At 39.5% G+C, this 27686-nt stretch overlaps 2 protein-coding genes across 2 annotated transcripts; one reads left to right on the plus strand and one right to left on the minus strand.

Annotated features, from left to right (window-relative positions):
* The first annotated feature begins 13941 nt into the window (after positions 1-13941).
* Positions 13942-20224, plus strand: slc25a35 (solute carrier family 25 member 35). The gene is made up of 5 exons (XM_080041089.1): positions 13942-14502; positions 14676-14741; positions 14838-14990; positions 16316-16450; positions 17617-20224. Exons 1-5 carry the CDS (start codon positions 14131-14133, stop codon positions 17785-17787), a joined length of 897 nt encoding a protein of 298 aa, XP_079897215.1. The 5' UTR covers positions 13942-14130; the 3' UTR covers positions 17788-20224.
* Positions 20225-20402: 178 nt separating this feature from the next.
* LOC307260775 (mannose-P-dolichol utilization defect 1 protein-like) lies at positions 20403-27129 on the minus strand. Its single transcript, XM_080041090.1, has 7 exons — positions 27016-27129; positions 26664-26729; positions 25467-25599; positions 24774-24859; positions 23241-23356; positions 22973-23083; positions 20403-22511 (listed from the first exon to the last, which is right to left on the minus strand). The coding sequence occupies exons 1-7, from the start codon at positions 27104-27106 to the stop codon at positions 22389-22391; spliced, it is 726 nt and encodes a 241-aa protein (XP_079897216.1). The 5' UTR covers positions 27107-27129; the 3' UTR covers positions 20403-22388.
* Between the last annotated feature and the right edge of the window lie 557 nt (positions 27130-27686).

The raw sequence follows: 27686 nt of genomic DNA on the forward strand, positions 1-27686 counted from the left end.
CAGCCGGCATTATAATTGACTCTGCTTTCACAAAAAAAAGATAAAAGTGGTATGTCTTTAATTTACCAGGAACAGCTAAGTACTGGGATGTTTTCCAAACAAAGATTTTTTGAAAAGCAGTATTTGGTTGTGTGAAATAAAATAAAATGTGAAAAACTGGCTGTGCAAAAATATGGGTACCCTTGTGGTTTTGTTGATTTTAATGCCTGTAACAGCATGTAAAACTGATGACTTTAAACACAAAGTTGGTTGGATTATGTTGTTAAGCCTTGAACCTCATAGAAATGTCTGTTTAATCATGAGAAAATGTATTTTAGGTGCCTAAATGCAAGTTGCACTTCTCTTTGACTCTCTGCTGAAGTGAGACAGAATGGGACCATCAAAACTGCTCCCAAAAGATCTTAAAAACAAAGATTATTCATTATCATGGTTTAGGGGAAGGCTACAAGAAGCTTTCCCAAAGGTTTCAATTGTCAATTTCTACTGTAAGGAACGTTGTCAGGGAATGGAAGGACACAGGCACAGTTGCAGTTAAACCCAGGTCTAGCAGACCAAGAAAAGTACAAGAGCGGCATATGCGGCGGATTGTGAGAATGGTTGCACACAACCCAAAGATCACCTCCAAAGACCTGCAAGAACATCTGGCTGCAGATTGTGTATCTGTACATGGTTCAACAAATCAGTGCAATGTTGCCGGCTGAGAGGGGTTCCCAAACTTTTTCATATGACTGTATACGGCTGCAGGTGCTCTCCTGATTCTGCATAATGCAATTAACCCTGACTCTTGGAGATTAACATATGGATGATTGACCGGCTACTGCGACTTTATTAGATTAACTTCTGTTATTGGTTTAAACACTTAAACAGAAGTAATTAATGATTTTTTTTTCATCACAGATCACAAATGTTAGTGTTGGTCCATGCAGATTTAATTGCAGATTCTACTCAACCAAATGATTAAATTTGTATGAACTGTTACTACAAAGAGAATATTTCTAAAGTAGATTGAAAATGTGTCATTCTGACTTTTTTTTCAGAACAACAGTATGTTATATCAAGCGTAATGCCATCTACAATTTGTATTGATACAGCAGCACTCACCGTACTTTCTTTCTTTTGCAGGGAGTCAAATGAGGATGTGAATGCAATCAGTTAAATCCCCTCTCCTCTTTTTCACTCCTTGTTCTCCCATCAACCAAATCAAACAGAAATCATCTTTTTCCTGCCAGTGTCTTACTATATCTGTCGCTGACGCTCCTGGCTCTTGTCCATACAATGTGGTGTGTTAGAAAATGTTGGAGCATCAGGTAGAGGTTTACCCTGCTCCTAATTGGCCATCCATTAGCTGGTGGGGATTACCCCATAATGTTATTGGGGGGAGTAACTGGACAGAAGCCAAAAGTTTAACTGTGTTACTTAAAGGCCTACTTCACCGGTTGGAATATGAATGTGTATTGAACTCGGAGATTCTATGAAGTTTAAACCCTACATTTCTCTTTCTGTGATGTCACAGAAAGAGAAATGTAGGGTTAGACAGTGAGACCATAAAAGACTCTTTCTGCCTTTTCTCAGGCTAAGATGATCCGATTTCATTTTTTTTTGCACATTTATACTTCATAGGATCTCCGAGTTCAATACACCTTCATATTCCAACCGGTGAAGTAGGCCTTTAAGCAGCAGGAGTGATTACTGATGAGGGGTCAATTGTTCAACAAAGAATTCACGCTCGGTTTCAAGAATGTACATTTCCTATGTAGGGGGCACAAATTATTCTTATTCGTATGTTATTAAATCATACATGTTGAGAGATAATGGAGTTTGAGATACATAGAAATCTCAAGTAACAACCATTTTGTATACCCTTTGTCACACAATCTGTCGAGGGAGTGTCCGGCTCAGATTGAAATTGGATTGTCTTCTGTCGGTGTATAAGGGCATGGCACTGCTGTAAGCCTTTACATAATCTACAAACATCTGTTTTTTGTCTCTATGAGCCTGACTATTTGAGAGAATTATTATAAAAATATTAAAAGAAAATGTCATATCCACTGAACTTGTTTCAAAAGTGTTCATAAATGCACGTGCTGGGTAGACAGAGGATTGGCTGCATTTCAGGTGAGAGGATCAGGAGGGGGTTGAGGAAACAGAGAAGGGGGATTTAGATCATGATGCTAAAGGAGACAGAAACTGAGTCAAAGAGCATGAAGAGAACCTGTTTCCGATGAAATATTGACACACACATGCACACTTACAGTGTAAAATGTGTTGACTTGTGCATGACGGTTAAAGTAAATAATGAACTTTTGACATTTCTGTCTCAGTGTTACCTTGCGTGTTGGATGGTTAAGGTGTCCCCCACTACTAGGTTGGGTCTACCAGACCAACCATTCAGACAAAAGTTCTCAGTAACACAGTTGGCGGTTATACAGGAGGCCGGAATAAACAACGGATACTTATTAAAGAACGAATAAAATAATTCATTATTTTAAAAACTAAATATGGAAAACTTTCTTCAACTGCATTTTTTGAATCATTTATTTGAAATCACACCTTGACATTTTCAATTTTATCGACAACAACTATTCAAGATGATCAGATGTTGATGAAAAATGTAATCTGGGTCACAAGAGCTTTAAGTTTTGGCACTCTCTTAAAAATTGTTTTACATCTGACATTTATAAAACTGCTGGGAAATTTTGAAGTTCGTTATCTGATATTTATCCTCAATCTTTGGCTGAGTTTCCGTGAAATTTTTGCACTATGTGCACTTAAAATTACATATGGACTGAACTAAAGCGAGGCCTTACAAAACAAATAGGTGGCTCTTGAACCGAAGCATACCATTTAGTTTAGGCCTGTTTAACCCAATTTCCTGCTGTCCAGAGGACCCTGCGCACAAATCCAATTTAAAGAGGGTAGAGGTGAAACAGATTTTACTTTCCAGTCTAATCCAGCTCAGTGATTACAAACAAGCCCACCCAACCAGACTCAGAGACAATGTAACTACACCTTGGAAGGCATCAATATCCATGGTCTGGGTTAACACAATTCTGCCAGCATTGCACTTCAACAAGTTTATCATGCACTAATGGCTTACATGGCTGTTTTCCTGTGCTTTCAGCCAAGTAGATGAGCTTTTCCTGTTTCTGTTTTATTGAGTATAAAGTAAAAATCCTATTACATTTGCATTCACATTGGAGCTGGCAATATGTCTGTTATCCTCTAGCCCATGGGTGTCCAAACTACGGCCCGCGGGCCGCCGATTTTAAAAATATAATGTAATATGGCCCTTTGAATTTTTTATTTTTTTTGCATTTCTTAGTTGACCCACTAGTGCAGGGGTGTCAAAACTGATTGATTGGCCCGTGGCACATTTAAAAAATATAATGTAATATGGCCCTTTTAATTTTTAAATAATTTAAATGCACTCATTATATTACAGAGAAATATGTCCCATAAAAGAAAAAGAGCACCAAGCCCATCCAATATTTCATTTTAAGTTAAATTTATTATGGAAAATCCATGTGTCCTTCTCCAATAGCTTCTAATTCATCTGACAGTGTCTCCATTTTTTTTCATACAAAATTCTTCAGATTTAGCCTCATAATTTCCCTCTCAAAGTGCACAAGATTCATGCATTTCACTTTAAAAAATTAAAGTGAAATGCATACCCCCGGGGGTATGCAGGAGGGTCGGGATCTCGGTTGGATACTATTTTCACCCAGCTGGACAGTGGCCGCAAAAGCAGAAAAAACACTGGGTGTATCAATGGCATTTAACAAGAGGGGAATGTGTCTGTTGTGTCTGTTTAATATGCAAGTAAAGTGTTGCCGTGAAGAAGGATAACAATTTACGAAGACACTATGACACTAAACATCAGAGCAGCTACATGTCCTGATAAATGTGTTATTTTTGCAAAGTGGCCCGGCCCCTCGTAGATTTTTCTGTATGTGGCCCTCAGTGAAAAAAGTTTGGTTTGTTTTGACAGTTTCTCCATAAGACAATCTTTCTGTTACTGGAGAAACAACAACTTCATTGCTGACAATATACCTACATCTTTGCAAGCAGGTGACAAATTAATTGGTACCTTTCACTGCTTTGGCAAAGACAGCTGCACTGGCAACATCAACTAAGCACATCAACACTTATACACTACATGTTCAAGCATGTGCACAAATACAGATAAATACAGTCATTGGCTTGGGGTATTCAATTATATTCAATTGAATTCCATTTGCACATAGCCTACTCATCAAGAAATGGTGTGCTTGTGGGGCAGAGATCACCATGCCATGGAAAGGTTATTGTTCATCATTTGTCTTTTTGTTTGCACTCAGTCAACCAGGCTCCACGCTTTAAACAAATGGTGAAGGGTTTGTTTTTATCAGCATTTTTCTTTATTTAACAGCGTTTGTATAAATGATATGATCAGTAACAGAGGCATGTCACTCAGTGGCATGCACAGACATTTTGGGGGGCAGGTGCTCATTGCAAAAAAAAGCGCACAATATATTCTATCGATGAATGACCAAATCATTTTAAGGGCACTTGTACAAAATCCCCCCCTGGCCTAATGACTTTTAATACCCGGCCACACATAGTGTTTCTCAAAGGAATTTGGGAGACTGTGTTTGGGACCCTGGACCTTCTAGGGGGGTCAGGGTGCTCCCCCGGAAGAAAAATGTGAACCTTTTAAAGTAAAATTCATCAATCAGGTGCACTTTGAGAAGAAAGCTAAGGCTAAATCACCTGTGTCAATGTGGGCTATTTAGTACTATTTTCTGGAATAATTTGGAGACACAGAATTACCAAAAAGCAGAAAGAAAAAATGTAATTAAAAAAAAAAAAAAACAGTCAGTTTCGGATTTTTTTAAATAATCCCTTATCCCGAATTATCTCTTTGAAGTCTTCCTTAGGCCCCTGATCTCCGTACTAATAATATCCTACTAAGGTAAATACAAGATTACTGCAAGTCTGGTAACATAGAAATAACTTATGGTTGGGACAAAATAATATAATTAGCTTATATAGCTTCATGATTTAGTACCACCAACCCACTTTGAGTAGTTAAAAAAAATGTGTGGACAGCTTTTAAAGCTCACATATTATGCACTTTGCTGTCAATTTTATATGGTCTAAGTAGTCCCTAATACTTATTTTTTTAGATGTTTGCTGAAAAACCCGTTCAGATCATTTATTGTAGCAAGCCTCTATACCCTGATTGTCCTCTGGTCTCAGGATGACCTATATTTGTGCGATCTGGCTGGCCCCTCCCGCCTCTCTGCCGGGCTTTCTTTATATGTCCATGGGGCTCTCCCACCGTCTCTGCCGTGCTCTCGCGATACTAGAGAGACACTGCGTGACTGCGAACACAGTGTTTACCCGGCCGGAGCTAAGCAATACTTTGAACAGTTTGACATGACCTGACATGATTAAAACCAGTGAAAACAGTAGCTTCAAAGTTTGATTTCTTCAGGAATATCTTCCCATCCTTTGTCATGTTAAAAACGAGTCATTTTCAGACTGCTGTGGGGAATATAAACAGTGTGTTATGCGCAAAACTTGGTGCTACAACCGAAGCTACATGGGCGCTAACGCTAAAAATAAGACTCAGACGATAAAATAAACTAAAAATACCACACAAATCAGTGAAAAAAATATCTTCAAATTTGACTTCCACACTATTAAGTTCCAATCCTTTGTCCTGTTAAAAACGAGGCATTTCCAGACTGGTGTGGGTAATATAATTATGTTTTTATGAGCAAAAGCTGATTGCTTGTCTCGAAGCTAGCTCGGAAGCTACTGGCTAAAAATACCACACAAATCAGTGAAAAAAATATCTTCAAAGTTGACTTCCACACTATTAAAGGCCTACTTCACCGGTTTGAATATGAAGGTGTATTGAATTCTGAGATCCTATGTAGTATAAATGTGTGAAAAAAATTGAAATCGGTTCATCCTAGCCTGAGAAAAGGCAGAAAGAGTGTTTTTTTTAACCCTATATTTCTCTTTCTCGTGACATCACAGAAAGAGAAATATAGGGTTAAAAAAAACACTCCTTCTGCCTTTTCTCAGGCTAGGATGAACCGATTTAAAAAAAGAAATTTGCACATTTATACTACATAGGATCTCAGAATTCAATACACCTTCATATTCAAACCGGTGAAGTAGGCCTTTAAGTTCCAATCCTTTGTCCTGTTAAAAACGAGGCATTTCCAGACTGGTGTGGGTAATAGAATTATGTTTTTATGAGCAAAAGCTGAATGCTTGTCCCAAAGCTAAATAGCTATACACCAGTCAGGCAAAAATACCAATAAAAACATTTTTTTCAGTTTCACTGTTTGAAAAAACCCACAAGTAGCTTCCTATCCGTTGTGTTATTAAAAACGAGGCATAGACTGCTGTGGTTAAGATGAATTAGTGGAGTATGAGCAAAAGCATTCTGTGTTGGTGTATGTAACATTCAGGCTGTAGGCTACTATGGGCATCTTGTCGCTTAGCGGGGAAAGCAACATGGCTGTCGCTCGGAAAATTTCCTAGAGGATCTCGGGGCCGTGGACCAATAAGAAATGGGGGGGTGGGGTTATCATAGACTAGTGCACGGTGGACGTTTCTGGGGGGGAAGCATGGACATATAAAGAAAATATGGGGATGTGGCTGTGCCGACTGTGACGTAATAGTCGGCGAGAATTCTGACTGGAGTATATTGGGGGGGAGGGGTGGGGGTTTCAGAAGGGGGGAGAGTGAGAAAAGGAGAGATTGTTATTTTTTTGATATTTTGGCAGTCTCTAGGCACACCGTGGACCCATGGATATGTTGGAACACATTTAAAAAGTGCATTTAGCATAATATGTGACCTTTAAGATATTTCAATAACATTTGAGGAACAGTTCAACATTAAAATCTGAGCTTTAAAAGCCCCTGGTGGAACCGGCCCCCACCAACTGGTCTTAACTAAGCCTGGTTGTAACTGCTAAGTAGGGCGTAGTTAAGACCAGGCTTAAGAATGGGCGTAGTTAAGACCAGGCTTAAGAATGGACAGTTAACATGACTCTGGTCTTGACTCTGACCCTTCATCTTCATCTTCCTCCTTGCTGCTGGTGGATGCTTTCATCCAGGAGAGCAGAGAGCTGCTCCCCTGGGCTGCCTACTGTAGCTCCCTTTCTTTTGCCTTTTTAACCTCTCCTTTCTAGGCATTATACTGCAATTTGTAAATAAAGAGAGACCAACCATATAAAATAAGACTGCTTGGTTACATTACAACCAGGCACAAGGCTACTTTATCTGCAGGCAATTGGGAATTACCTGTTTGTCATTTAGCAAATAAATTACTGCATGTGTTAATTATATAGCCTAAAGTAAACCTAAACAACACTAAATATTCAGCATACTGATAGATTCACATGCTGTACCAGTGACAAACTCCGCCGACATTAGTTGTGTTCATCACGTCATATCTATTTTTTTTTTTTTTGGGCTAGCTTGTTAAGCAGGACAGTCGGCTAATTTATGCTCAGCTGTGTGGCGCTGCATGATAGAGGCTACTTTAAAACAGAGACAAATAAATGCAAGTTATAGCTTGGCAACTGAGGCTTAGGGGGCAAACAATACACTCTTGACTCCATTCAATGTACAGGTCCTTCTAATTTCTAATTCCATATAATTAGCATATTGTGATAAAGTTGATTATTTTCCATAATGTAATGATAATAATTGAACTTTCATATATTTTAGATTCATTGCACACCAACTGAAATATTTCAGGTCTTTTGTTGTTTTAATACTGATGATTTTGGCATACAGCTCATGAAAACCCCAAATTCCTATCTCAAAAAATTAGCATATCATGAAAAGGTACTCTAAACGAGCTCTTAACCTAATCATCTGAATCAACTAATTAACTCTAAACACCTGCAAAAGATTCCTGAGGCTTTTAAAAACTCCCAGCCTGGTTCATTACTCAAAACCGCAATCATGGGTAAGACTGCCGACCTGACTGCTGTCCAGAAGGCCATCATTGACACCCTCAAGCAAGAGGGTAAGACACAGAAAGAAATTTCTGAGCGAATAGGCTGTTCCCAGAGTGCTGTATCAAGGCAACTCAGTGGGAAGTCTGTGAGAAGGAAAAAGTGTGGCAGAAAACGCTGCACAACCAGAAGAGGTGACCGGACCCTGAGGAGGATTGTGGAGAAGGGCCGATTTCAGACCTTGGGGGACCTGCGGAAGCAGTGGACTGAGTCTGGAGTAGAAACATCCAGAGCCACCGTGCACAGGCGTGTGCAGGAAATGGGCTACAGGTGCCGCATTCCCCAGGTCAAGCCACTTTTGAACCAGAAACAGCGGCAGAAGCGCCTGACCTGGGCTACAGAGAAGCAGCACTGGACTGTTGCTCAGTGGTTCAAAGTACTTTTTTCGGATGAAAGCAAATTTTGCATGTCATTCGGAAATCAAGGTGCCAGAGTCTGGAGGAAGACTGGGGAGTAGGAAATGCCAAAATGCCTGAAGTCCAGTGTCAAGTACCCACAGTCAGTGATGGTCTGGGGTGCCATGTCAGCTGCTGGTGTTGGTCCACTGTGTTTTATCAAAGGCAGGGTCAATGCAGCTAGCTATCAGGAGATTTTGGAGCACTTCATGCTTCCATCTGCTAAAAAGCTTTATGGAGATGAAGATTTCATTTTTCAACAAGACCTGGCACCTGCTCACAGTGCCAAAACCACTGGTAAATGGTTTACTGACCATGGTATTACTGTGCTCAATTGGCCTGCCAACTCTCCTGACCTGAACCCCATAGAGAATCTGTGGGATATTGTGAAGAGGAAGTTGAGAGACACCAGACCCAACACTGTGGATGAGCTTAAGGCCGCTATCGAAGCATCCTGGGCCTCCATAACACCTCAGCAGTGCCACAGGCTGATTGCCTCCATGCCACGCCGCATTGAAGCAGTAATTTCTGCGAAAGGATTCCCGACCAAGTATTGAGTGCATAACTGAACATAATTATTTGAAGGTTGACTTTTTTGTATTAACCCTTTGGTGCTCTTGGGGACGTTTTTGTCCTTTCGCACTTTTTTTACGCTCTTTTTTGTGTATAACTTTGGCTGTGCTTATGTTAGCTGAAATATTTTTGGCCAGGGATTTTTTTTTTTAAATATTTTGTTTATTTCTACTCAGCAACTTTGTACCATCTATTATAAAGGCTGTACACTTTTTTGTTCCTCTCAGCTCCCTAAGGACGTTTTTGTCCCCTATTGACTCCCATTCAAAATGGCCTTTTTTCACCAATTTGATCCTGCTGTCATTACAGCATAAAATATTTTTTTCAATGATTTTATGCTTTCATCCAAGACACAAAGCATCAAAATTGATCATTTTCAACACCATCAAAATTTTGAGCCATTTCCCTATATTTGGCATAGGGTTGAATTACAAGCATTTTCCAGGTTGTCGGTCCTGCCCCCCACAGTGCAATAGAAAAAATAAATTCAACCTAAATGGTGTGAGTGTGATGGTAGGGATGCTAGTGTGTGGTGCATATGTGTGTATTGAGAAAATATAGTGTGTGTGTTTGTGTACACACAGCCAAACTTTACAAACTCAAACGTTTATGGAAAAAATGGCCCAATTTAAACTTTATTTTTTCAAACCATAGCCATGATGACAAACACATGTAAATGTGATGATATTAGGCAATAATCCAACACTTAAGACACCAAAATTGCTTTTTTAGCCCTATCTAGCTCAATCATTTATTTTCTCCAGTTTTTTTTGAGGATCAAATATGCTCCCTAAAACCATTTTTGTACTTTTTTGTAATTTTTTAGAGTTGCAGGCCCAAACATAAGAAATATGAGAAATTAATGGAAAGTGTGGATCCATATGGATACCTTAGGGTTGTGTCTGTGTGTGTGTTGTGAAATTACTGTGTGTGTATGTGTGTGTGTCTTTGTGCGTATGCATATGTGTGCAGCTGTAATGTGCAATTTGTGGGTTTTCAGGTGGCTGCAGGTTTACTTTGTTACTTTGTTGACATCATCAAAGAAACTGGAATTAAAAGGTCAAAAGCAACTAACAATGAATTAATATTTGATATGTATGCAAAGAGGTCAAGTGGGATAAAAGGTTTTAAAAAAAAAAGTAGAAAAAAATATTACTGTATAATGTTTTTAGGGCAGTTTATAGGGAGAGGACGAGTGTGAGTATTTATTTGCATCTGTGACTGCACAAATACTAAACATGTATCAAAAGCAGTTTTATTGCAAATCATTAACATATCCTAGAGTCTAATTATCCCACTCAAAAAAATCCACTTTGCATCTATTATATGAGAAATTTTTCAATTATTGTGTTTTTTTTAAATAAAAATGGCTCACGTCATCACATAAGCTTGCATGTAAAGGGTTAAAAGCAATTACAAATGAATGAATATTTGATATGTATGTAAAGAGGTCAAGTGGGATAAAAGGTTTGTAAAAAAAAAAGTAGAAAAAAATATTAATGTATAATGTTTTTATGGCAGTTTATAGGGAGAGGACGTTTTTGTCCTCTAAGGTCATGAGAGGGAGTATTTATTTGCATCTGTGACTGCACAAATACTAAACATATATCAAAAGCAGTTTTATTGCAAATCATTAACATATCCTAGAGTCTAATTATCCCACTCAAAAAAATCCACTTTGCATCTATTATATGAGAAATTTTTCAATTATTGTGTTTTTTAAAAATAAAAATGGCTCACGTCATCACATAAGCTTGCATGTAAAGGGTTAAAAGCAATTACAAATGAATGAATATTTGATATGTATGTGAAGAGGTCAAGTGGGATAAAAGGTTTGTAAAAAAAAAAGTAGAAAAAAATATTAATGTATAATGTTTTTATGGCAGTTTATAGGGAGAGGACGTTTTTGTCCTCTAAGGTAACCAAGGCGTAGTAAAAGTTAAGGATACCCAAGGGTTAAAAACACTTTTCTTTTATTGGTCGGATGAAATATGCTAATTTTTTGAAATAGGGATTTTTGGTTTTTCTTTACTTTTTTGCCAAAATCATCAATATTAAAACAATAAAAGGCTTGAACTACTTCAGTTGTGTGTAATGAATCTAAAATATATGAAAGTCTAATGTTTATCAGTACATTACAGAAAATATTGAACTTTATCACAATATGCTAATTATATGAGAAGGACCTGTAGGAGACCCTATTTAAGGTAAAAGATTCAAATCTAAAAATAAATCACCTATTATACACTAAATTAAACGTACTTATGGATATTATAATTACAGGGTTCTCAACCCTCACGCAATGAGAGTGAGACACACGCATTTCAGGCAATTCACACGCTCCACGCCACACCTTGCATTTCTCACGCAAATTATAACTCTGCCAAACAATTTTTTTTATATATAGCCTATAGCTTCGATAAATCCTGGCCTTCACCACCATCACCTAGTGTTGCCACCTTATTTATACTATCTATGGTTGCCACCCGTCCCGTTTTTCCCGAAATTGTTCTCTTTTTTCACCAGCTGTCCCGAGGAAAGAAAAATCTCTCCCGGGACACAATTTGTCCCGTTTTTTGGGGAAAAACTCATTCGTTTTTTTGGGGGAAAACTAATTTGATTTCCTTCGTTCAGTAGTTAAGGCCGTTTCACACGGGCCGTGGCGTTTGTTGCGCCCACTAATGCATTCTGCGAGAGCCGAGCGGGCAGAGAGAAGGCGCAGCGTTTCGTCAGGCTACACGACAAGCCTGCAGGGGCGGTCCTAACGATCTCGGGGCCCGTTTCAAGACCCTGTGTGGGGCCCCCCACATTTATTTTTTATTTTCTTCTATGAATAATGCTTGTACATGCTCCCCGCAAAAATAAAAAAGATTGTGGAAACTAGTTGGTTCATAGACGGATTATGAGATAATAGGCCCAGACTCTTAAAGCCCCCCCGCCCCCCTCCCTATCCAGTCAGTTACATTGACTTTTCCGCAAAGATACATACGTTTACTGGCATAAACATATTAAGGGAGTCAGTGTTTCCCACAGGATGTTGGGATACTGTGGGAGATATCCTGTACCTTGTTGGGGGGTCCGGGGGCATGCCCCCCTGGAAGAAAATTGGTACAGTTTTAAAGTAAAATGCATCAATCTGAAAAATCAATCTGGAAAATTTAGATTTAAATCAAATCTTGAGCTGCAGAAGGAACATTATTTTTCTTAAACAGGCAGCACTCTTTACTCTGCAACTGTAAAAACATTTCAGAAGATTGGTCTGCAGACCCATGTTATATGATGGAGGGGCCCATTGCAACAGATACAGGGTGGAAAGCTACTTTTTATGAACAGTATATAATTTACATGTAGAAAGTTTATTCCTGTATGTGTGTGGGGGCCTTAGAGGCCCCTCATGAAGCCCATAAGACATAGCTAATAATGCTTTTGTTTTGCACTTGCTTTTAGATTTTTCACCTACTAGTTGAGGGGCCAAGTTGGTTTTAGTGCTCCCACATTCAAATGCGGACGCCGAAAGAGTCTTCTCCATGGTTGGTCTTCACCAGCACCAGAAACAGACTAGCCCTAGAAGGAACATTGTCCTCCATTATGATGGTCTAAATGGCTGGTGTGGAGCCACAGTGCTTCAAGTGGGAGCCAGAAAACCCCTATCCTGAAGGCCTCAAAATCTGCCACTCGAAGCTACAACAGCGAGCATCAGTAATATCCAGTATCCATATTTGCTGAACTGAACTAAGAGTTTTACTGAAATAACTACCCCGAACAACTACCCTAGGCCCAACACCCATCTCACTAGTCTGGCATTTGGTATTAATCCAGTTATACTTTCATCATAAAATTACTACAATAGGCTATATTTTAACTAAAACAAAGAAATTATATTGAACTGAACTTGTGTTAAAAACCATTATTATGCTTTAAATTAATAAATTTACACAATAAAAATTCGCTCGCTCGCTCGCATCGCGCGCTCGCATGGGAAATCCGCTTCTGTCTCACTCTAAACAATTTCCAAAAGTTGAGAACCCTGTAATTATGTTCTACCAAGTCTGCTATGGAAAAATTCCCTAAATTCTACACACTGCAGATTTAACTGGAAACATGAGGTAGGCTATGACCTTTCTTTACAGGTCCATGGGCTTGAACATGAGTTTGACCCATAGATTTGACCTGACGTGCCAGTAACGTGACTCATGATTCGATGTGGGGGGTCTTATGTTATAATAGGTCCATGGGAGTGAGTCTGGTCGATTCTGGTGTCTGAGAGCCGTAGGCCGTATTATGACGGCCATAAAGTGTCTCTATATGCTGATAAGTGTATTTGTGGTAGTGTAATAGTGATATTTATCCACATATGGGACGATACAATTTCCCGCAGATGCAGCATAGACTGTAGGGATGCAGGCTACGAGAACTCGATGTGGGGGAAAAACCCCGTTTCTATTGGCTGAGAGGACGAGCGTCAAACCTATACGTAGACACGCAGCGTTACCTAATATCCAAGATGAGATGTTCAGGGGCCGGATAGAGTGTAGGGTAGGACTCTAGAAGTGTATACTCTGAAAAACGATTAAAATAATATTAAAAATTGATATTTCCATAATTTTCACAGTTACGCCGTAAGTGATTAACTTAATAGGCTAAGTAAAAGAAGCCCAACAAGTTTTAGTTGATGTGATTTCTTGGCAATTACCAACAGAACTGAGTAGGGATCAAATAAGTTGAAATTTCTTCAAAGGATGATAATAAAATAAAAATAAAAAAGTGAGACTTTAAATGCTCTCCGTAAATCATAGAAAAACAACTAGGCCTAATCAAAACAAAGCAAGCATGATTCTGAATCGGGCTACAACGGAAAGTTGTGGGGAAACTGGGCGGAACAGATATTTGATAATCCTGAATTAGAACGTGCCCTTGAAGAGCTCCCATGTCTGCCCAACGATGTAGCTACTTTACTGTACTGTAGTGAGCGTACGTGACTGTAATATTCTACTCTCTGTGGGAGGAGGTAGCCTAACCCCACGGCTGTAGAAAGCCCCCTGACATGAAGGACAGGTCGGACACTATACAGTCTATGGTCGGACAGTTAGCAGGACTCAGCTCCCTATACATCTTGCTTCCACCGGACGCTCGCGATGGATTTCGTGCTGAGCGGAGTGGCTGCGTGCGGCGCGTGCCTCTTCACCAACCCGCTGGAGGTGGTCAAAACGCGGATGCAGCTGCAGGGAGAGCTCAAGAGCCGGGGCTCGTACCAGGTTTACTACCGCAACGTCTTCCACGCCTTTTACACCATCGGCAAAGTGGACGGGCTGGCCGGTTTACAGAAGGGCCTGGCTCCAGGGCTGTTCTATCAGTTTTTTATGAATGGAGTCAGACTCGGCTCGTACGCGGTCATCGAGTCCTCCGGTTACATCCACACAAACGGCAGGGTCAGCGCGGCCAAGACCACGGTGGCAGGGGCGGTCGCTGGAGTGGTGGGAGCCGTGATGGGCAGCCCCATGTACTTGGTCAGTAGTTTGGCTTTGTTTTAGCCCGAGCAGGATTGACTTTTCTTAACTTTTTTGGTGCTCCTTTAAGGCTGACCAGCTGTGACACTTCAAGGTGAGCTGTCACTTGTAGCCTAACTGTGCACAATTAAATTGTATAGCAAGGCTAACCACACCATTGTCCCTGTTGACAGGTAAAGACTCACATGCAGAGCCAGTCCACCTCCTCTATTGCAGTTGGACATCAGCACCAACACCAGGTAACAGTTATAATCCACTCTGATGTTAGACATGAGAGTGAAAGGCATCAACAGTTCTCTCACTGCCCCTTCTTGTTTTCTTTTTTATTTCTCCAGGGGATGATCCATGCTCTGAAAGTGATCTATAGGAACCATGGCATTCTGGGACTGTGGAGGGGCTCCAGTGCTGCTGTGCCAAGGGTCAGCGTGGGGTCAGCTGCACAACTCTCTACCTTCTCCTCCTCCAAGGAGCTTGTGATTGACCTTGAGGTAAGAACATTTCAATGCTATCCCCAAAGTGGGCCTGCGCTCGCTAACTTAGGTTTGACAATCTAAATTCAGGTCAGATGTTTGGGATCAGGCTGTTGCGTGCATGTCTTCTGTATGACTGCACTGTCCAAGAATAAACATGGCTTTGTTTTTGGGAGTCTGGCTGAATGCACCTAAGGCTGCTAGGAGTTTCTGTTTTTCTTTGACTTATGTAGGCTTATGCTAATAGTTGGTTTAGTACTGTTGGTCCGGTAAAACAAGCAGTGTTTGAAGATATCCCATTTGGCTCTGGCAGCCTGATTTGTGCATTTGCTGACATCAAATAGTGTTTGGTTTAGATTCTGTACAAAGCGATTGATTGCTTTTATTGATAAAACCATCATCAGATTCTTTGATCATGGACACAATCATAAGTTGAAGCCCCCAAACTCAGAGATGCGAGCTTGAGAAGTGATCAGTTATGGTCAGTTAGCTATGTGCAGATTACAAAAGCACTACAGTCATTGTATCGTTTACAAAGCGCTGTGTGTTTCACTCTTCTGGAACAGAAATTTGACGCCTTTTATAGGCCCCCTCTGGTGAAAGGCACAGGGCTTGCACAACCAGTGTTCTTGCTGCTGACCCAGTTGTAGTAACAAAGCTTTATTTTTTAATATACCCCAAAAAACGTACAGTCATTAAACATTGTGGTAACACTTTACAATAAGGGTACATTAATTAACTGTGAGTTAATGCTAAGATAATGCTATTAATGGTTAGTTAATGCGTAGTAAATGCCTATTAAGCATTAAGTAAGTGTTAATGCTTAGTTATTTACAGTTAGTTAATGCTTAGTTAACTAATGCTTAGTTAAGCATAAACTAAGCGTAACAGTTAGTAAATGCTTAGTTTATGTTTATTAAGCATTTACTAACTGTTTATTAACAGTTAGGTAATGCTTAGTAAATGCTTATTAAGCCATTCACTAACAGTAAATGAATGTATCCTGACATGATTCTGTTTAGGTGGCTAGTAGCAGTTTTTTTTTATTTCCTTGACATCCAAATTTCCTCTACTATGCATATTTTTAAGTTGTCTTTATATTCCTTTGTGTTGGAAAACCACATTTTCAGGTTTGACTGTAGTTGCTGGAGAATGTGTGTGTAACATTGGTTCTAATTAGAGTATACATAGACCATTCTTCCATTTCACTGCATGTGGAATATCATGAACAGTTACATTTAGCAGTAGCTGCATACAGTACATGGTGGTAGCCTATGGTGACATCATGGTCTGGTCTCAAGGGTTGTTGCCTCACCACATTCTTTTATTTCCTTCTCCCCAAGGTGTTTCCACAGAACAGCTGGTTGGTGCCCCTGACAGCCGGCATGATCAGCAGTGTGGTGGTGGTGCTGGCCATGACACCTTTTGATGTTGTGAGCACACGCCTCTACAACCAGCCCGTGGATCATTTGGGCAAGGTTAGCGATTTTTTTTTATACATTTTGGTATTTATTTTGGCAATAGCTTTTCAATCCGCTTGCATCCTGAAATTGCATCTGTGTGGTAGTTTGCCCCTTAAATGGCAGGATCCACCATTCCTACGCTACAGAAAACCAGTGCAATGCACACGCACATTTTACAGAAATGCAGAAGAGAATGTATGATTTCTTGTAATTCCGCCATCATCCAAAGCATCTATCCAAACATAGTGATGCGATTTTTATTTGCCTGCATTCTGAAACAGTAGTTGCTCAATTTCTGAAGTCTACCCTAAATTGGTAAAATGCACTTGTCGTAACCACCTTTAACCACAGGGGCCCCCAAATTAACTATGACTAAAATGAAAAGTCTATTTAAAGGTATTTGGCAATACTACTGCATAGGTAAAAAAATGTGTATTGAAACTTAAATTTGAAAACTACTACTTTCAAAACTGAAAAATAAGGACTTGCGTTGGAAAGAAGTGAGCCTACTCTGCTTGAGGCTCACGAGCCAAGGCTACATTGGCTGCTACTAGCATGGCACACTAAATCTACGAATTAACTATCTGAGTTGAAATGTGGGTAATGTAGACGCGCTGTTTTGGGGCGACTGTGGCTCAGGTGGTTAAGCTGGTTGGCCAACGATCCTAGGGTTGGCGGTTCGATCCCCGCCCGGCCGTTCATGGTCGTTGTGTCCCTGGGCAAGACACTTCACCCACCTTGCCTCGTGAGAATGTGTATGACTGCTGTATGTTTGAGGTGGTGGTCGGAGGGGCCGATGGCACGGAATGGCAGCCTCGCTTCTGTCAGTCTGCCCCAGGGCAACTGTGGCTACTATCGTAGTTTACCACCACCGGTATGGCTTTGTGTGAACAAATTGAACCTGGAACCCAGTAAAGCGCTTTGAGTACCTTGAAAAGCGCTATATAAATCCAATCAATTATTATTTTGACAAAGAAGAACAACGGTGTCTCTGATTCTGATGCATCTACTGTATATTGATGCATCTTCACTGCCCATTGTGACCCTGCTATAAATATGTAATGCTAAACCACTGGAGTACTTTTTTAAGGATTACAAATTGTCAGTAGGGACTGATCATTACAAACACTTATCACATCCAGCTGGGACACTTTACTGACTTTAATGCTCTCATCTTCTAGGGGCAGATTTATAAAGGATTCCTCGACTGCTGTTCGAAGACGCTGAAGAAGGAGGGCGTGTTAGGACTCTACAAAGGCTTGGGAGCCTCTTATTTCAGGATCGGTCCGCACACCATCCTGTCTTTGTTTCTCTGGGATGAACTGCGCAAACTCTACCGGCCGTTCAGATAATAGCGGAGACGAGGGAAGTGGAAAATGGGTAACTCATTATGCTCTGAGTGCATAGGTTAAATGAGTCCTCATTTAATGAGTGTGTCAATATGAGGTCAAAGAAAAAGTTAGGAGGTGCTCTCCTTTCTTCATGAGAAAGAGAAAGAGCAAAGGCAACGTTAAACACTCCAATAGTAAAACACAGTGTGTATGGAATGAATGGATTGTGCCAACACTCAACAGTGATTTAAAAACTCTCAATGTGAAATGATTGGTGGAAAATTGGCCAGGTTGTAGCTGCTCTGTACTGTGCAGAAGCAGCTGTTCTTCTTAACACGGGTTATAGGCTAAAGCAGTGTATTCAAAGGGAAACATATAGTATGATGACAAAGGTAAAAGTAAGTTCTGCTTTTGGAACTATACAGATAGCATTTATGAAAATGCATTAGCGTTATATTAGTCGAAGTTGACACAGAGTATAATACAGCAACAGAAAAAACTATTCTGGAGATATATATATATATATATATACTATATATATACTGTATATATTCACATATGAGACATACACATGAGACTGTATGTAATAAATAGTTTTTTTCTGCCTTAAATGGAAAAGACTGTATATCAGCTCTTGGAAAAAGTCTTCCTTTCCTCTTCTGTTTCCAAAACAGAGCAAGTAAAAGGGAAACTCTGTAATTACGAAATAGTTTGGAACTCCAGTGATTTCCAGTAAACAGCTAAAACAGCTTGCGAACGCCTATAAAGTTTTACTAAGGTGTTTAAATAGGTTGCTTGTCTCATTTAAGGGAGTGAAATAGCGATGAGTTAGACCTTTTAAAACAGGTTCATGCTCCTAGCAACCAACTGCAGATGACTCATTCCTCAAAAATGTTCACGTGTTTAGAGAATCTTGCTTCCTTTCCCCTAGATGATTTTAATACATTCATTGCAGCCTTTAAGTATATTGAGATCATCCTGTTTTAACAGCCTTTATGTCAAATACTTAAACGAATCATCATTGACACTGATCTGATGGTACTTAGATATAAATGTAAATGAATACTCAATATCCACCAGAACACAGACTTTTTATTCAGAGGTTTGGGGGATTATAAGTTAGCATTCGCATCTTCACAAATGCTGTTTTTGCTCCAAGTTGTCATGAGCATCAGCATCTTTAACAGCAGTTTTACTTAAGCAGCGTGAAAGTAGATGAGATGATGACCCTGTTGGTAACACACTGGTATCTTAGGTAAGAGACAGATTTGGTGTTTTGTTTCTCATAAAGTGCACTAAACTTTGCAAAATAGTCATAAATATAAATTAATTAATAAAACATTATTAGTTATAAGTGATTTAGTTCAATAGTGAATGAACAGTTTCAACATAACACAATGTGTTTTTCATGACACATTTAATCAACCAACAATAGCTTTAAGAACACATTTAACTGACAGAATATAACACATGAGAATGTTACTTTAGTTAATTTTATTTTGTCATATGAAGTTGGTGGTTTGGGCTCCTAACATTGCCATTGTCATCTTTTTTCTTCTTTTTTTTAAGAAACTTTTTGTCTTCTTGATGTAAAGACACTCCTTTTTTCTATAAACAATGCATGTGCTTCATTATGGAGCATTCTTAACGTTCATTCACCTATTTTCTTTTTAAATGTATCTCAATGGGTCAAAATAATCCAAGTGGGCTAGGATTCTGTACCTTTTAGCTGTATCAGCTGTGCTGCAAATTCTGTATATTAGTGAACGTCTATCAAACAGACTACGTAGTGTTTCCCAGACCACATTATTTTTCGTTTGACCAGAGGCCAACTGTGTGCCAAACCTTGTGCCATTTGTTAGTTCACATCAAGTCAGCTGAACAATATTTTAGTGGTTCAGATACTGAAAATTACAAAATAAATGGCAAATGTTGAAAAAGTAACTGCCTAGAAAGAATGGAAACCTGTTAACAGTTGTCTATGATGACTAAAAACTGAAAAGTTACTGGTTAGTTAATAGAATTTAGGAGTCTGAGGACTTAAAAATTCAGAAATTAAAGAGGTGCTGATGAAGATGTCCAACACATGCGCCAATTTCTGAATATAGTTGTTATACTTCTTGTTTGGAAATTTGCAGACGGCTTCAGTGTAATTTATCTGGTAATTTGTGTGTCATAAAAACCTGATGACAGGCACTGGATTTATGAATGTTTAATGTAGCAGGTTTTGTTATGTCTCATGAATAAGTTACAAAATGATTTCCTTTCATGGACAGACAGTATTTCTGTACAATGGGCTTGTAAAACAATTCAACTACCACACTTTTAATTGACGGACATTTTGACTTCAATTATTTTGTTTCATGTGGGCTGAAGTAAATATGAGAAAACATGTATTTTCTGTCATACTTTTCTTGTGTTACAACTATTATCTTAGAAACCAATAATAAGTAAAACTAAGTGACTACGTTTCTAAATGTGTCTTTAAACTTTAACTTGTATATATCGAGAGAGAGAGAGAGAGAGAGAGAGAGAGAGAGAGAGAGAGAGAGAGAGTGTGGTTGTGACTGTACTTAGAAACAGTTTTGCTTTTAGCTAAATGCTAACATGAGCATACAAACATGCTGATACCTACACAGGCACATTATTTACCATGCTAACCACTTTAGTTAAGCATGTTAACATGAGCTAAATAGCACCAAACTCAAAGTGCAGCCGAGGATTATGGGAATGGCATTAAAAAAAAATCTATGAAAAGCTTTGATTTTGACCTGCATTTTGAGTAAAACCATATGCTAAAAGAAACAAGTCTATAAATCAAATCTCATTCACCTTTGGATAGCTGACAGGGTCATTTAGAATTTGAGCCAATGCAAACATGCAAACAACATACAGATACAATTAGGGGGCAGATATTTGCATGTATACACACTGTAATGTTTGACTGTTCTTTTTACATTCCTGACATAAAGGTGACTGAAAGTGACAGTTTTTTACTATATGCTCTTACTTACAAAAACATGTACAGTGTCGCAAGGTTTTTATTACTGAATGATCAGAGAGAATAATTCACATCATTGAATCAAGTTCACAGGACAGTTATACAGGTATAAAATTAAATGAACAGTAAAAAACCATAAAGAAATTGTTTATTGTAGCTGGTGAGCCATCACTAGCATTTTTGTCAGTTTGAGTGGGAGTAAACGGGTAACTACCCAGTTATGTTACTAAACAGGAAGGTTAATGTGTCATTGTCATGTGCTGCCTGCCACAATGACTTCAGTGTGTCTTGGCAGAGCTCCTGCAAATGTCTGAAGTGTTGCTAAGTAACACAGGACATTTTGTTCATGGTGACTGGCTTTGATTGAATCTCAGGTCCTTATGTACACAGCTGGTGCCTTGAAGGATATCTAAAAACACCAACAGCTTCCAGTAGCCTATATTCTAATTCCTATATGTAGTTAAAATTGATTATTTTAATAACCGTCTTTGACATGAATTAGGCTACTAGAGCTAGAGTGTATATTAGGGTCTCCCTTATTGTGACCTCCAAGTTTGAGTGAATTACAAGCAGAGAAATGATTGACTATCTAACCAAATAGACGGAGGGATACCCAATTCCTTCTTCCAGCTCTCAGGCAAAAACACCTCATTTCAAGCTGCAGCAGTGATCTACTTACAGTATTAGCTGTATTAAGGCAAAACTGTGTGTGTAAAGGCCTGTGGGAGTAAAAAACAGGGTTCAGAGTAACAATAGGCCTAGTTCAATAATGGTAAGAATGAATAAAGTGCATAGCCACGTGTAGTCACAACAAATAGTTTAAAAAGGGTTATAAGAGAATCAAGAAACATATATTGTATTGCCAAATGGAAAAACCAGGGGCTCTAGAATTCCTATCACGGGACATGAACATCTTCCCAGCCAGCAGTGCAAACAATACATTTGCCCTGCGTTCCAATACCCATACTATCTACTATTTAGTGTAGAAAAAAGATTTAGGATATCCTGATTCTTGTGGCCAGATTTAGGATGGTTAGAAAGACCCGGATGTCTACTACATCCGGCGGAGATTTTTAGTGTTGAAAACAGAATCCTATTTGGGCAATTCTGATCCATAATCCAGTGCGCACCTGAAGTGACGTCACATCAACGGAGCCGCCACATGAAAACAAACGGGGATGGGACCGATATAAAAGTAAGAGGCAAGATCAAAGCGCAATGTTATGATGAAATAAATAAGTAAAAGTATGTCCCATGCCTACTGCATCCTAACTAGATTATTTTTATCGGCAGATCTAGTATGTAGAATAGAAAAAAGAAAGAGTATGTGATTCGGAACGCAGGGTTGATGTGAGCCAAATGCATCAAGAGCAAAGTAATTCTCATACACATCACTAGAGGGCGACACCATTTAAAAAAGTATTAAATAGCATGACAATGAATGTTCTCCCGTGACCTGTACAGCACACAGTCATAAAGCCCCATGTAAACAATTCCTGGCGCTTATTAAGAGACCTACTGATATGCCAATACCTGGCACAGAGGCACAACACATTTACTTTAAATGGCAAGAGGGATTTGCATTGGATGTGACTGCTCATTTGAGACCATCCTCCACGATCTAATCGGTCTTCTTCTTAGCGGTGGCGGTGATGCTCCCGTAGGACAGGACCTGGGTCAGGAGGACACAGCTGATACAGGCAGACAGCATGTGTGACAGCGTCTCAAAAGAGCTCCCGGTCTCCTGCAAGTAAACAGTGAAGAGTTAAGTTAGTTTGTGTACACATTGTCTGTCTACGAAAAGAGACTACGAAGTTCTATGCTGTCAAAAGCAATTAGTTTTATTAAACATGACTCTTTAAAAAAAAAATTATTATGTCTTTGTTTTGATTTTCTTGATTGTTTTGCATTGTATTTTTTAAATTGTTTTTTATCTATGCATATATTGTGTTGTGTGTGTGTGTGTGTGTGTGTGTGTGTGTTTTGTATTCTAATATGCTAATTTAATTGGGTGTGGTTTCCATGTAAGCCTGTACAGGTTTCTGCCGCACCCACACATGTACTTATATGTTTTAGCACTACGTGTTTAACATTGTTTGTATGTGAAATTAAATAAAAAATAAGATAAAGACGTCGTTGGTAGATTGGAGTGGTGTGAAATGTGCAGTTGTGCAGATACTGTGTGTGTAATTTCTGACTGTATACCTGCAGAGACAAGAAGGCATTGCCCAGAGAGCCCGCCCATGTCAGTAACACAGACACAGTGGACAGGAAGCCTGTGTGGCCATTACGGTAGTTAGTTCCGGCCTGGAGACCCTGGAACCAACAAAAAAAACAGAAAGTAAATTCCCTCTCTGATATGTCTGCACTGTGCATAGTGACTTTACAGTACACAGGTCTTATTATTCACAGAGCAGCTCTGGAATGGAGCTGGATCAGATAAGATAAGCCATTGAGTTGTTATATACAGTACCTTGCTTGCAATTAAAGCTGCCAAACTGGATGTATGCATCACCGAGGCGACGGATACAGTTGCGTAGGAACCCAGAAGGAACATTGCACCACTGTAAGCCAGGAGGAGCAGCATCCCTGCCACACAAACATCAAACAAGATTATTTATACAATAGAAGAATCATGCATTAGAACAAATGCTTCACGAGAAGCATTCAAACGTTTGTTTCTGAGTATTTCAAACCAAATGGTCACTTACCAAATCAATACTTATCTGACAAAACTTAAAATGGATTATTCAAATGATTATCTCAACCAATAAAATAAAAAAAACAGCTCTCGGCCAAAGTGTTTTAATACAGGCGTTGTAATAGATCTTTTGAACATAAAGCCCCTCTGGAAAGTTTATGAGTCGAGTGGTAACACCACAAGGTGGCGCTCCAGGAGAGCACAGACCAGAAAATGAAACAGAAAAACAGTCATGTGAGAGATCCTCAGCTGAGACATTACGGTTCATTCGTCACATTCACCATAATAATTATATTTGAATGGGACGGCACACAAGCATTTAATTAACATGTTTCCAAAACCTTTAGATTGTCTACATCTGTGATCTATCAACAGTTACTCAGATGTAATATGCTCCATACAGGATATTCTGGGATGCTTAAAATTCAGTTGAACATAGAGGTGATTTATAAAACGTACATCTATAGTATGGCCAGTGTATGCTAAGTTGAATCCTTTCGTAATATCTGATCCTGGACGATTATTTCCTTCTCACAAAAGTCCCATTCTGAGCAACAAGTTGGTTTCTATTTTATGACTACAAGGTTTCTTAATTGTTTTCCTTTGTAAAACCTTGTCATAGTTCAGGCCTGTTGCAGCATATTAAGAACTCAGTGCTGACTAAATTTAATTACAGTGCTGATGACATGCAAATACATAGCCAACATGGCTGGAATCTAGCAGTCACTTTTAAGTAGTAGATTGTAAGTGTTGCCAAAAAGAAATCATTATCTGCCTGATTTATCTGAATCCACCCACCATTTAGTAATAGTGCAGAGTTGTTTGTCTAGCTTTATAGAGGACATTAAAAACTACACATGGGGACCTGACTGATTCGCAGAGATAAAAAATACGATGTGATAAATACACAAAGATAATAATGAACAATGATATTAGTCAATCCTAGAGATGCTGTTGTGCACCTATATAGAACCGAATGTGTATTAATCCGCCACTGAAAATAATCCTCAAAAGTTTACCTTTTAATGTTATTTGGGTATTGCTGATAAACACTACACTGCCCAGCTGTTTTACTACATAGTGACTGAACCTTTTTTGAAAAAGAATGTTGTTTTCTACATCCTCTGTAAAAATGAATAGGCTTGCTTGGGCTTGAGAGGTAGGGCGGGGGGAGGAACTTAAAGTATTTAGAGAGTTGGCTGTGGTATTTTAATTGGGATTTTAGGACAAAACGTTAAAATATAGAATAATACCAGACTAATCCCTGAGTGTATATACTGTACAATACGTAAAATGTGTTCTAACCTTTGATGGTGTCACTGCGATAATGCAGGATGAGGAAGACAATCGCTGCTGCCTGGGCCAACGTGAAGAGCCTCTCACCCCAGGCACTGTAAAGCATTTCAGGTAAAGCACATGTACTTTAGGCACACATATACAGTATGACTTTAGATACAAATTGCCAGCTGAAAGAAATACACTCAAGATAATAAAGGACACACATATGGGCTTGTGCAAAAGCCCCACCAAACCCACAGCTAGTGAGTCACACATTCATAAACCATGAGAAAGCACTGGGTAAGACATGCACTTCAGCCTTGAAAGTGCTATTGACAGTGGTCTATAGTCTCCACTCTCTAGCAGATAAAAAGAGTTGAGATAATTGAGTAATAAACAAAAGTAATTCAGCTGCTGCCATGAGAGAGCAAAACACTTTGCTGATAAGGGATGTCAGAGAAAAAGTGTCAAGACATCTCCCAGCAATTAGATGGATAAGTAACAGCTCGGCTGAGGTAAATACAGTAGATGGCACAGTTGTCAAAACAGTGCTTTGTTTTCGCCGTTATACATCTCGAATCAAAAGGGACTGGGAGGTTTGCCAATATCAAACAAAACCTGGAAATGTGATGGAAATGAGTCAGATTGGTCTGGATTCTATGAATCACCATAAAAGAGCTCTTTGACTTTTCAATTTATTTATTTTGTTGGAATACGTACAAGAGCGGGAAGCTGTAGGCCATGGCGTACACAACAGGACATGAGAAGGCATAGAGTTGCAGCAGGGCGGAAGACAGACTCAGGCCCTCTGCACTTCCTCTCCACAGTATCTTCAGCAGCTGAGACGGTGGTGCTGCAGGGGAGATGAGAGAGAGAGAGAGAGAGAGAGAGAGAGAGAGAGAAAGAGAGAAGAGTAGAGTAGGTACAACATCACTTAGTAGCTGTCCAGATTAGCAATCGATATGCTTCAAACAAAGAGTCAGACCTTGCAGTTAATAAAACTATTTGGATCCATGCAAATCAATTTGAAACTTAAATCAGCTATAGCTTCTTGTTCAAAAGGTATCCAAAACACACCATGTGGGAAATAATGTAGGCTATCAGTGATTCAAATATTGCATTGTATGTTACTTCATTGCACTGTGGCATAATTAAAGATGCTGTAAACGGAATGGTTCTCTTAGCTATAACTTCATGTCAGTTACTGCAGTTAGCAGTCCCCTCGCTCGTCCCTATGTCACCACATTAATGCACTGCGGTCTCCAAGCAGCAAGTTATCTAGCATCATCTCAGATCCACAAGTGTGATAAAACATGATAAAAACCATCAAAACAGATATTGGGAAGGATTTGTACCTGCTCCGCCATTGTAGGCGCATAAACATTCACCCATGTGAAGACGGGTGCGGGCGGGTGTCGGTTTGTAGCGTTCTCTCTTATGATTGGTTAAAATTTCGGGATACTACATAAAGTTTAGTTGCTTATTACATGCAGAGCAGCTGACCAAGAGATTGGCTTTATGAAACGCGCACATCATGTAGGCTAAGTGATTACTGTATGAATAAAGAGCGATTTAACACTTATATTAATATAAATAAACCGCTTACTTCACCTTTAAGTAACTTGTACAGACATTTATTTGCCTCTGATGCTGATGTTGAAGCAGTGGTTTTGTGATATCATCTTGAGGCCTAATGTTGTCATGGTTATCTGAGGTGTGGTTTGGTTAGAGCACTTAAAGGCTTATCACAAATTTCAATCCTAATCCAATTATTGTGTGAAGATGCAATCATTAATGATTAATCATTATAGTCAGAAGATCATTATTAGTTAATATTGCTTTTATTTAATCATGTCTGTCAGTCGTGCTTGTGTGTGATGTTTGCCATAGACCTGTTGAGCTGAGGAGAGGCCTTACCCAGGAAATTCTCCAGTAAGATCCAAAATCCGAACGTTTTGTTCAGTAGAAACTTCAGGCAAGGCACTGGGAGATGAAGGAGACATATTACAAACACGCATAAGCCGATGGCTACTCACAGTGACAATCCCCTTTTCTCCGAAAACATTTATTTTAAAGTAAAAGTAGGCAAAGTCAAACGGAAAAATAACATCCCACACATATAAAACTAGCCAACTTTTGGGTTACTAACTTTGAACTGTTTATTGGGACAGGCGAACCACCGCGGGCCCCGCCTCCCCGCACATCTGGCAATATTTTCCGCCCTCGCTTCACACCGAAATGTAGCCTAACCAACAACATCGAGCCTCACCGTGCAAGCGAAAGTTGACGAAAAGCTCCTCGTAGCATTTTGATGGCATCAAATAGGTAACCAGGAAGTGTTTGAGGGGAGACGTGGCCATGGCGGATCAGCTGCAGTCAGAACTAACTGACTCCTCTGGACTGGGGGAGTGGTTCAAAAGGTACCCCGGTATTTACATGGGAGGGGGACGAGGACCACACTGACCCCGGGCAGTTTTGTTGATATGACGTCATCAGAAAACAGTCGTCCACCGTCTTAATACTCTGTTGGCGAAATGAATGGAATTTTAAAGGAAATAATCCTATAGCCTACATTGATGGTTGATTAATTATATAGCCTAGAACAGGGGTGCCCACACCTTTTCAGCTTGTGAGCTACTTTAAAAAGTCAAGAAGTACCTACTGTAAAAATGGAAAACCTATATTTATTTAAACATATATTGATCATTCTTTATATGTACATGAACCCATATTGCCAGGCCCGCCTCAACCTGCCATTAGGCCCTGGGGCTGAGAGGTTTCATAGGCTCCCTGAGTGGCCGTCTTACAACAAAAAATGTGCAATATTTATTTGATTAATAAACAAATAATTTTAAGTTAATACAGTATTTCTCATAGGAATTTGGGAGACTGTGGTGGGGACTTGGGACCTTAGGTCCGGGGGCATGCCCCCCCCCCCCC

The sequence above is a fragment of the Ammodytes marinus genome, assembly GCF_949987685.1.
Source record: "Ammodytes marinus genome assembly, chromosome: 14".
NCBI classification, from domain to species: Eukaryota; Metazoa; Chordata; class Actinopteri; order Uranoscopiformes; family Ammodytidae; genus Ammodytes; species Ammodytes marinus.